Here is an 11,589-nt window from a genome sequence, read left to right as displayed (position 1 = left end):
TAGAGGAAGTGCAACGAAGGCCCAAGACTTGTTCCTGGGATGGCAGGACTGTCGTACGAAGAGAGATTGGGGTAATTGGGCCTGTATTCTCTAAAGTTTCGAAGAATGAGAGGTGATCTCATTGAAACCTACAAAATACTTAAAGGGATAGACAGGGTAGATGCAGCTAAGATGTTTCCCCTGGTTGGGGAGTCTAGAACCAGGGGCCACAATTTCAAAATAAGGGGGAAGCCATTTAGAACAGAGATGAGAAATTTCTTTACTCAGAGGGTTGTGAATCTTTAGAATTCACTATCCAGAGGGCTGTGGAAGCTCAGTCATTGAGTATGTTTAAAGCAGAGATTGCCAGATTTCTAAATACCAATAGCATAAAGGGAGATGGGGATAGTGTGGGAAAAAGGCATTGAAGTGGATGTTCAGCCATGATCGTATTCAATGGCTGAGCAGGCTCGATGGGCTGAATGGCCTACTCATGCTCCTATGTTCATTCGGTGTAAAGTACTTTGGGAAGCCCTGATGTTATGAAAGACCCTATATCAATGCAAGCTCTTCCTTGCTTGTTGAGATTTAACACATTTAAAAAAAGAATGTTTTTTTATTGATCAGCCATACCCAACAAATTAATGACAAATTATAAAACAACAGATTTTGGTTAATCAGGTCACTGAAATAAATAGAATTTTCTTTAAGTTACATGAAAAAATGCCAGGTTTTATAGTGTTATACTGTATAGGTATAGGAATAAGAGGACCATTGTCTCAGTGGACTTCATTCAGTTTGGACCATCCTCTGTTATTTTGAATTACGCTCCAAAATCACATTCCCAATTCTTGGGCAAAACAGTACCCTCCTTATTTCATGGTGTAGATAACATATTGTGGGTATGTGTATGTGGACACAATTTTATTTTATCATTTAGCTTATTCAGCTTCAGGTTGTCTCTTGCAATCTGACTCTCAGCATCCAGAGCTCTGTACAGTCCTTTGCTTTATCTCTTCCTCCCAGCCATCCTCTGCTGTCATGTTCCCTTTTGTCTTTCACTTCACTGCACTGTATTCAGTGACTGTTCCTGTGATGGACTCATTCAGGTGAAAAGTAATTGACCCAAATTAAGGGACTGGATAGTACTCAAGACTAAGATTTAACAGCACATTTTGCAATAAAGCCTCTTATTTTTTAAAAAAAAGCCATTTTTTGTGAGAATAGTATCACTTTTCCAAAAGCCTATTTTTAAAATGAACTCTTGCACCTAATGGAGTCAAATTGGAGACAACTGAATGTATAACTCAGCACCTGAATCTCTGCTCACTAAGATATGCTGTGCCTAGTAATGGAGCACACTGACCCCCTGTATGACTTCAAAATGATCATAACTGAGTTTATATTTGCACCTCTCCAGCCAGTGAGTTCCTGCAGAGTTGAGCACAATTAAAGCACTTCCCTCACGAGGCTGGGAGAGTAAAATCAGAGAGTAAGTGACAATGTGCCCCAAGTTGATACTGTTGTGCAATTTCTAATGGCCACTTAAAGAGTAGCATTGGCTGACAGCAGGTCATTTGTCAGACAACCCTCAGCTGAGGAATGATAGGTGATGAAAAGGTGAGAATACCAGGATTTGGCAAATGTAAAACCCAATTACCTTTAGTACAATCAGGGAATCAGGCCCAAGGACTGATTTTCAGAGGATGTTTGTTCACCCTCTGCTAATTAAAGCTGAGCAGGTCCATAATAAATACTGAACTAATTTGTTCAATACCATTAAGCAGTGGGCTTGCTTCTAAAAGACTAGCATCATCCTAGAATTTTCTTTAACCAGGAATTTGTACAGAGCTACATCGTGATCATGCTGGTGTCTGTTAAAGTATTCTTGCAACCCTGCCCAAAAGCTACATTACAGTGGTTTGAACATCAGTGCTCTTTTATGATTCTATTTCAATTCTCATAGCTGCTCTATGATTCTACCTGTCTGACCTTTGTCTATTGTTAACATTCTGTGACAATACAGCTTAATTTTGTATGGTACTGTCTCTTGTTAACACTGGTTGCCAATCTGGATATGCAAGCTTGAAAGATTAGCACAGCAACATATAGCTTTAATGAATACAGCTGATTTCTCAGGAAATCTCTGCATAAGCTTACTACATAACATACAAACCTCTGAATGGGAGAATTATATGGCACAACAGTACCTTGTATTGCACCTCCACAGGTAACACTGTAGAGATTGCAAACGGTGGCCAAAGTGATAATTGCTCTCCTCTATTCTAAGACTCTTGTAACCCAGCTCCTTGTGTACTGTTGTAAACTTTGATTTTTCTGTGCTCTGCAATTTACAGCATAAAACTTGTCCCCAAAAAATATATAGCATACTGTTTCCTGCTTGAGAGAATCACAATCTGATGGTCTGTACAGGGACCAGGCTGGCTGAGACCACTACAGCAAGAAACTTTCAAACCCATCTTGCTATTTGCTGTGTTTAACAGCATACAGATAACTAGCTCAATAGAAATGGCAGCTGCTACATAGTAATAAGCCCTGGGATGTGTACTGCTGCTGTGCTTTGCTTATTTAAACTGGAAAGGTGGCCGCCGGTTATATGTTCAGATTTACAATTGCTTCAAGTATGGATAGAGTCATTAAAAGCCATCAGAGAAGGCTTATTCCAAGTGAAATGAATTTGGATACTCAAGGTGCAGTTGCCTTACCCTTACTCTCCCAAACCAACAGCTCCACAAAATAAAATTCGCCACCAGCTCACCCAGTTGACAATTCAGTTTGGAATGCTACAAAGATATGCAGTTCGGACAATGTACACAGCACTTTGATACAGTTGAGTGGTTCTGAGGTTTGAGAGTTTTATACATTGTGATAATATATAGGGAGCCCTGGGCTGCATCACACACATTTTGTACCTCATCCCTTCAGTGTATTAGTCTCTGTCATTAAGAAGGGAGTGAAAAAATCTTGATCTACCTAGTGCTGTCGTACCCTCCCCCACTGACCAGCACAAATACACATCACATCTACAGTACAAGATTGCACCTAACTGACAGAGCAGTTGTACTGTTCGAGCCAATCACCTGAGGGGAAAACCATGTTACAATTCCAAACCCAGTGTTCTCTCAGCTGTCCATGTGTTACATTGAGGATAACAGATCTTTCAAAGATCCTGGTGCAGTTATATTTCCTGTGTCACACTAAACTGAACAGGACAAGGCTTGTGGCTCCTGAGTACTGGCAGTAGAGTTCAAAACTGAGTAGAAAGCATCTTCACAAATTTACAAATGTCCACCTTTTTTTCCTTTCTTTTCCTTCATCTTCCAGCATTTTCCATCTCTGCAAAATGTCTGTTGTACCATATGGCACTCTCAAATGATACTTTCTCCTTCCTTTTCGTATTTCTCCATCTCTTCCATAGACTTGTGTGTGAGATCCCACAGGTAAAGTTTATCCAATGATAAGTGAAAGCCAGACTGAGGTGAGGCCGACTTCACACAAGTCTAAATAATAAATATTCAATGGAATTGGTTTTATTCTCCCTCAAGGCTTTCACATTAGAGTGAGCACAGCTTTGAAATCATAGCCTCCCTTTATCTCTAATGGGTATTGCTGTATTGACAACTCAAGTAATTGAACCACCAAATAGAAGAAAAACAGTGACTGTGCTAGATTCAGCTGCCTTTCCCATTAAGATGCCCTCCAAAGGTCCTTTACTTCTTCTGAAGGAATTTCATTTTACTACCTAGAAATAGACAAGCATTTGATTAACTTTCACAATATTGAAAACCTGAGTATTTGTGCAAAAACTACTAACACAAAAAAATAGCTAATACCTAGTTGTGCAGGAGATGAAAGAGTTAGCATTCAGTAAATGACGATAATAGGTAAACTACTAAGATGATCTGAAGATTGTAGATAGTTGACAGAAATTGTTTCATAGCGTCAGAGTCGTAGAGTTGTACAGCATAGAAACAGGGCCGTTGGCCCACCAAATCCATGCCGACCATAATGCCTATCTATACTAATCTCACCTGCCTGTACTAATTCCATATCCCTCTATGCCTTGCTCATTCAAGTACCTGTCCAGATGCTTCTTAAATGTTGCTACTGTTCCTGCCTCGACCTCCTCAGGCAGCTCATTCCAGATACCCACTATTCTTTGTGTGAAAAATGTACCTCTTTGATCCCCTTTAAACATCCTCCCTCTCACCTTAAATCTATGCTCTCTAGTTTTAGTCACCCCTACCATGGGAAACAGACTCTGGCTATCTACCCTATCTATGCCTCTCAATTTTATATACCTCTATCATGTCCCCTCTCAGCCTTCTTCACTCCAGGGAAAACAGACACAGCCTATCAAATCTCTCTTTATAACTCAAGCCCTCCAAACCAGGTAACATCCTTGTGAATCTTTTCTGCACCCTCTCTAGCTTAATCACATCTTTCCTGTAGTGCGGCGACCAGAACTGCACACAGTACTCCAAATGTGGCCTAACCAACGTTATGTACAACTGTAAAATGACGTCCCAACTCTTGTACTCAATGCCTCAGCCGATGAAGGCAAGCATGCCATACGCCTTCTTCGCCACCCTGTCTACCTATGTTGCCACTTTCAGGGAACTATGTACTTGCACCCCAAGGTCTCTCTGCTCAACAGCACTCCCCAGGGCCCTGCCATTCACTGTATATGTCCTGTCCTGGTTTAACTTTCCAAAATGCATCACTTCACACTTGTCTGTGTTAAATTCCATTTGCCACTCCCTTGTCCACTTTCCCAATTGATCTATATCCTGTTGTAACCTTAGACAACCCTACTCCATAAGCAAATGAAAAGTGCATTACCTAGGCCTCTAAGAAATCGGTTCATCCCTCTTTGTTCACTCCCTGGGAGAGTTTCAAGGTAGTCCTGTGCTCTAACCTCAAATAATCCTGTAGATGACAAAAAATAGTTGCATATGGAATCGGTACAAGTGTGTCGGAACAGTTGTTACAGTTCTAGGCACTGCCTGTGAATTTGGCACAGTCGGGCTGAAAATTTAGTGCGCATCCTGATGCAAGTACTGGGATGCACCCATTTTCTTCTATCTTTTCTTGTTTCTCCACTTCCCTCAATAGACATGCATGACATATCAAAGGTAAAGTTTATCTAATGATAACAAAGCTAGATTTGGTGAGGCAAACCTAGGACAAGTCTGGATAAACATTCAATGGAACTGGTTTTCTTCCCCCACCCAGAACCTCTGCTGTTTACTCTGACAAAATTCATGAGATCAGGGTAATTTACACATGACTGGGAGCTGCCCATGCCACTTGGGCTATATCTAACATGTCCATCTACGCCCAGAAACTGGACAATTGGCAGAATCATATTGGTTCTGGGTGCAAGGGCTGCCTCCCCCACCCGAATTAGTTAGTGCCCTTATAAGATCTTTTGCAAAGGGGGTTGAAAAATTTCCAGAAAATATCCTTGATGATGGTGGGCTTTGTCCCTGGCCTGGACTCCCAAATGGTCTCCAAATATATCTGTTGGGATGTTTGTACGCTTCTTTCACTGGACATACCAGCTGCCCAACCTGCCTATATCTGCTCCAACTGTGGGGCACAGGAATGCCTGGCATTAGAGTCCATGCCCTACAACATCACTGACCTTATTGGAAGCAGGCAGAGGCTCTGCCCCCCAACAAGGCCAAGTAGGAACTCCAGGGTGAGGCTGCTATATCTGAATCCTAGCCTAAATTCTTGCACACTTCCACTAGAGTTACACTGGGAGTACATTAGAAGGACCAGGGATTTTCACTGCCAGTATATTAGTTTGAACATGGTCATTTCAGTTCTGGTATCTAGCTCTTGCTGAGACAAATGTGATTGAGGTCAGCTGCTAAAGACTCTTTGAACAATGTTCTTTGTCATTTAATTAAAAGAAACTATCCCTAGGAGGTGAATGTTTCTGTGTTTACCTTTGCACCAAAGCCACCATGTTCAAGCCAAACCAGCTTGAAGGAGATCATTCTCAGAATCAAGTTAGGTGACAGGGCAAAATGGCAGAAAGCTGAGTAACCAAGCAAATAAGATAGGCGTCAAAACAACAAAGTGTCAAGAGACTGTGCCCGGTGAAAATTTACACAGTGGAGGTGAACCTTTTCAGTCACCTTTTTCCAATTATCTTTTGATACTAAATGTCTTGTTCCCAGTAACAGGGTAGGTTTTATTCCAGATAGGAATCTGGATAGGAGTCTGGATGAGGGTTTGATTATTAAATATTTCACAGGGAAAAAATTTGTATGTTATGATCACATTATTTGTTCTTGCATGTGACATGATTAACTGACAAAATATGTGAATGAGTTAAACAGTGGTGGGGAGAGAGAAAAAGAAAGAGGTGGCATCATGAGCCAAGTCCTAACCTTTCACCCCGAGCTTCCTTAGCTCTCGATCTTGAATGAATCCCCCAAACATCTGTGTCTCCATGAAAACCTCCAGAAAGCGCCGAACACTTTTTGATGTGATGGATTTGCGAAATGCCTCCCACAGGAAAATTCTTTCGTCTTTCTCACTGGAAGTCATGTACAAGGAGTAGTGACCAACTATCTCCACAAAGAAACGGACAAAGGTCTCAGACACAACGATATTAAGGGAACCAGGATCTACAAAGAGAAATGAACAGAAATCTCAATGTACATTCAATTAGGGAGGCTTAGATGAGCCCACAAGGACGATGTCTCATTTGTATATGTGTTTAAGTATTAGTATATATGTTTTCTAATGTTTATTTAATTTGTTCCTCATTTTGCCCTTCAAGGGTATGCCAGTGGTTTCCATCCCTCAAGATCACATTCAGCTATGTATATTCCCCTTCCAGTGTTAAAAATGTAGGAAATTCAAGGCTGATGAGGAGGTGAAAAAGCAGGAACACAGAAACTGTACACTAATGTGAAGCAGAGGACAAATAGAATCAGCACAATGCGAAGTTGAACTGGCGAACAGAAACAAATTGATTGCGAGTGCAATGAGTGAGGGCATGGCTCATCCAGCTCTTACCTCAATATGGAATAGATTTATATAAACCTAGTCTTATACCAAATTTTAAAGAAGAGAATGAATAAATGTATTTGAGTTATTACCATGCGACTATATGGGATAAATGGGTTGGGTTGAGAGACTAGTACCTTTTTTTTGTAAAGCACACTGCATTTTCGAGCATTAACCCAATAGACAGTAAAGTATGAAACTGTTATAAGTACAGTGCTTTTTAAATGTAACAATACCTGAAGCACAAAGGCAGAGATTTTAAGAGCTCCACATTGAACTTATCGAGAACTGGTCATACATAGAGTTGGAAGATATTTGGAAATTGTGGTTAGATCGGGAGAATAAAGAGGTTAAAAAACATCAATTGGGGGTATTGATGAGGCCATAATGTATGACATTGTTGGTTATATTGTGACCATTGACATGGACACATGAAAGATATTATGTTCACGGTGATGTGAGGCAAACAAAGTGCTTGTGTGATACAGGGTATAACTGGATCTAATGCAGAGCAAATAATACACAAAGAACAGGAATGCTCATATTCTGTGGTTTTAAGGGACCAATTTGGTCAGGGTTTGGTTGGACAAATAGGAACGTAAGGGTTTCAACAACTCTGCTATTTGAGGTTTAGATGGGTGACTATTTTGAGAGGTGATTTAGATGCCGAAGTCATTACAGCCAAAACCTTTTAGGAAGGAGGAGGCCAGAACTGGGATTGCTAGTCCAACAGTTGATGCTGACAGCATTGTGCAGGGTCAGAAGTACCTCTCACCCCATCTGAATAGAGTTGGTGTGTCTGCAGATGTGAGGAATCTATCTGAGGGGGAAGAAGGACACGTGACAAACTGCAGTATTTTGTCCATGATGTATTTTTGTTCAGTATTTTAGGATTTTAAAAAAGGTTCATTTAAAGAAATAAAGTAGACTTAGAACTGGAGGTCATGAAAGACACTATATAATTGCAAGTCTATATTTCTTTATGACACATCCAGCAAGCCAAATATAGTGATATTAGTTTCTGCTCAACCCCAGGCTTTGCTACATTACCACTTAGAGTGTACAAAGGCACACTTTGGTCCATAGGGAACATTGATTAATTTATGGAAGTGACTCTTGGTACTGAGCATGAGAAGTATCTGGGTAAAAACCCAAAAACATAGCAGCCCATTTCCCCCCTGGTACAGCACTGCCATAATGGAGGTGGATCTTGGTCAGAACGTAGGATCTTGCTTCCAACAGGGCCAAGCAGAATCAGAAAACACAGTTTTGGGATTCAACCTTGCAATCATCTGACTGGCTGTGCCAGCAGACTACGTCTTTTAATTTCCGTTTGTGGTTTTACTGTCCATTCTCACTCATTTTTCGGTCAGGTGTAAAGGCCTGCTACCCGACCCGAACCCAACTGGACCCGACGACATGTGTCAAGTTCGGGTCGGGTTGCACTTCCGGGTCCAGCATTCGGTCTCGGGTCGGGCCAGGTCGGACACGTTGTATCACAGATAAATGGCTCCACTGTTAATTTAATTTTTGGACTAGAAAGGTGGTTTTGTTACAGTTATTTTAAGCTTGTGCAAATCAGCAAGAAAGTGAAAAATGGAAGGTCAGTTAACTAATGGTCGGGTCGGGTTGGGCGCGGGAAAAAAATGGAAGGACTCGGGCAGGGTTGGGCTCGGGTCGGATGTGGTTCCATCGAGCTCGGGTCGGGTTTTTTTTTTGCAGACCCAGGCAGGCCTTTAGTCAGGTGCCATTTTGATGGGCGCAAGTGCATTATAAAAGAGATTGTCTGACTCCCTGATGCACTTACTATCCAGGAGAGTGTCCTCCTCTTCTTGACTAGCCAACTCATTCCGCATCTCTAAGACATGCTCTAGTGCCACCTGCAGTTTACGTGGTAGAATGGAATCCTCATCATCCACCTGACACAAATAACAGAAACAAGCAGTGAGCGGCCGGCAGAGCAAACCGCTGCATTAGTTACCATTAAGGGTCTGTGGCAGCGATGCCCGCGTTACCAAAGGTGAGACTACAGCAATTACACCTCTGTTGTCAGTAATGGATCTGTGCAGTACTTATGGAATGCTGCATTTTCACAAGTTCCATCTTTCAGGAACATTAAAAAATCCTGAGACACTATTCAAAGTGATGGGGAGTTCTCCCAGTGTCTTGGCCAGCATTTATTTCTCAATCAATACCATCACAAACAAGATTAACTTGTCATTCATATTATTGCTTTTTGACACACTTTGCTGTGTGCAAATTTGGCTGCTGCATTTACCAACAGAATAACAGTGACTACACTTCAAATATACTTCATTGGTTATTAATTGCTTTGGGATGTCCTGAAGACGAGTAAGGCACTATATAAACACACCAATTGGTGCCACCACTGTATGGGATAGATTTTGACTTTGTGTGCTGGTGTCTAATGGTGAGAGCGAGTCGGCAGCTCACTTTTACATTGCTCCCGATTTTTTATTTCCATTGACTTCAATGCCAATTCGCTATCACCTGTTTTACACAAAAGCACAAAGTCAAAATCTACCCCAATATCTCAATATTGAGGGAAATGGGAATAAAAGAGTAGAACGCTTCATCCCTTTCCTGAGAGTTTCTCACTCATCCTCAATCGGGAACGTAGACAGCTTTTTCCAAAATGTGCACCCCCACCACACACACACACACAGCCATATTGTAATCAGTGTCACAGTTAAAAAGTTTTGTGCTATCACAGCTCTGTGCTGCAGCCTGAAACAGACGTGGAACTCACCTGTCTGAGAAACTTGTTTGTCCCAAGATTAACCACCAGCACCTGCAAAAAGAAAAATAAAGAGGCAGCTTCATTCCTTGACCCACTTTCAGACAAAATTTCCTTTTTACAAGCCAACAAAAATAATTTTGGCCAAAATGTCTGAGAAAAACAGCAGCTTACGTCCTGCTTTAAGGAGCGAGGTGAATTCATTTTTCTGCTAGACACAACTGCCCTCCTGGATGAAGAATAATGTTGTTTCTGACATTCACTACCAACTTCCCAAAATGTCTCATTGTTTTCTGTATGAGGTATTTAATGTTTTTAAATGGATTTGAAATTTCTATATCAATAGTGACAACTGAGAGCTGCCTGACTGTGCTTGGAAATCAGTGTTACAATCAGCCTGTTATAGCAATTTTGGATGAGCTTACATCCATCCTCGTCTGTGTATCTGAAAGGTAAAGATTACATTATTAAATCTCCTTCCTTTTGCTCTGTGGAAGTGACTCTTCAGGTAAAAACCCTGCCCCATCAAATGCAGAGAAAAACTGCCTCAATAATGGTTCATCAACTTCCGAATGGTCAGCACAGGTTCGATGCAAAGTAAAGCTCCCTTTAGATTGCATGAGTTATGCGATTAGAAGGATTGGGTTTGATTTGCTGAATTGTCCTTTCATCAATATACTTAATATTATAACCTGGCCATGTGGGCTGGGTTCAAAAATAGATCCAGAGGTGAAACGATAGTGTGCTAACCTCACGGTGCATGGTTAATTTTTTTTTTTATTCATTCAGGGATGTGGGCATCGCTGGCTAGGGCAGCATTTATTGCCCATCCCTAATTGCCCTTGAGAAGATGGTGGTGAGCTGCCTTCTTGAACCACTGCAGTCCATTTGGGGTAGGTATACCCACAGATTCCTTTTCACTGACTTCGTAGCGGTTAGGTACAACTGAGTGGCTTGCTAGGCCATTTCAGAGGGCATGTAAGAGTTAACCACATTGCTGTGGGTCTGGAGTCACATGTAGGCCAGACCAGGTAAGGACAGCAGATTTCCTTCCCTAAAGGACATTGGTGAACCAGATGGGTTTTTTTTTTTACAACAATCGACAATGGTTTCATGGCCATCATTAGACTAGCTTTTAATTCCATATTTATTAATTAAATTCAAATTCCACCTTCTGCTGTGGTGAGATTCAAACCCATGTCCCCAGAGAAATACCCTGGGTCTCTGGGTTATTAGTCCAGTGATAATACCACTACGCCAATGCCTACCCATTTTTGGATTTTTCATATCATCTTAAATCTTTATTACAAGAAACAGTCTGGAGACCCAGGGATTCACAAGATAATTACAGATCATCATCCCATTAGCAGATGGTAGAAGGACAAGGGGACACAGATTTAAGGTTTTGAGCAGGAGATGCAGGGGGATGTGAGGAAGAACTTTTTTTGTATGCAGTGAGTAATAATGACCTGGAACTCGCTATCTACAAGGGTGGTGGAAGCGGAGATGATGAATGATTTCAGTAGGAAATTGGATAGGCACGTGAGGGAAATAAACTTTCAGAGCTACGGGGATAGAGCGAGGAGTGGGACTGATTGGATTGCTCTAGAGAGAGTCAGCATGGATTCGATTAGCTGAATGGCTTCCATTTGTGCTGTAATGACTCTGTAACCATGATTCATTACAGGGATGTGACTGCACAAGAAGGGGTACAGAGGAGATTTATGAGGATGTTGCCAGGAATGGAGAATTTTAGCTATGAGAAAAGATTTTCTTTGGAACAGAGGAAGCCAAGGGGAGAT

At 41.4% G+C, this 11,589-nt stretch overlaps 1 protein-coding gene across 5 annotated transcripts in view; it reads right to left on the bottom strand.

Moving 5' to 3' along the window:
• Positions 1-575: 575 nt before the first annotated feature.
• Positions 576-11,589, bottom strand: part of si:dkey-82f1.1 (DENN domain-containing protein 2A) — a 148,697-nt gene continuing 137,683 nt past the window's right edge. For all 5 annotated transcript variants that reach the window (XM_068050732.1, XM_068050730.1, XM_068050729.1 and 2 more), the window contains 5 exons: positions 9,800-9,841; positions 8,837-8,948; positions 6,405-6,644; positions 4,843-4,929; positions 576-3,742 (listed from right to left, as the gene is read on the bottom strand). In XM_068050732.1, the coding sequence (XP_067906833.1) occupies positions 3,711-3,742; positions 4,843-4,929; positions 6,405-6,644; positions 8,837-8,948; positions 9,800-9,841 (513 nt within the window). In that variant the 3' untranslated portion in view covers positions 576-3,710. The remainder of the gene's footprint in view (positions 3,743-4,842; positions 4,930-6,404; positions 6,645-8,836; positions 8,949-9,799; positions 9,842-11,589) is intronic.

The sequence above is a fragment of the Heterodontus francisci genome, chromosome 18 (genome assembly GCF_036365525.1).
Source record: "Heterodontus francisci isolate sHetFra1 chromosome 18, sHetFra1.hap1, whole genome shotgun sequence".
Classification (NCBI taxonomy): domain Eukaryota; kingdom Metazoa; phylum Chordata; class Chondrichthyes; order Heterodontiformes; family Heterodontidae; genus Heterodontus; species Heterodontus francisci.
The sequence above is the reverse complement of the archived record's forward strand: the minus strand, read 5'-3'. Positions and strand labels throughout refer to the sequence as shown.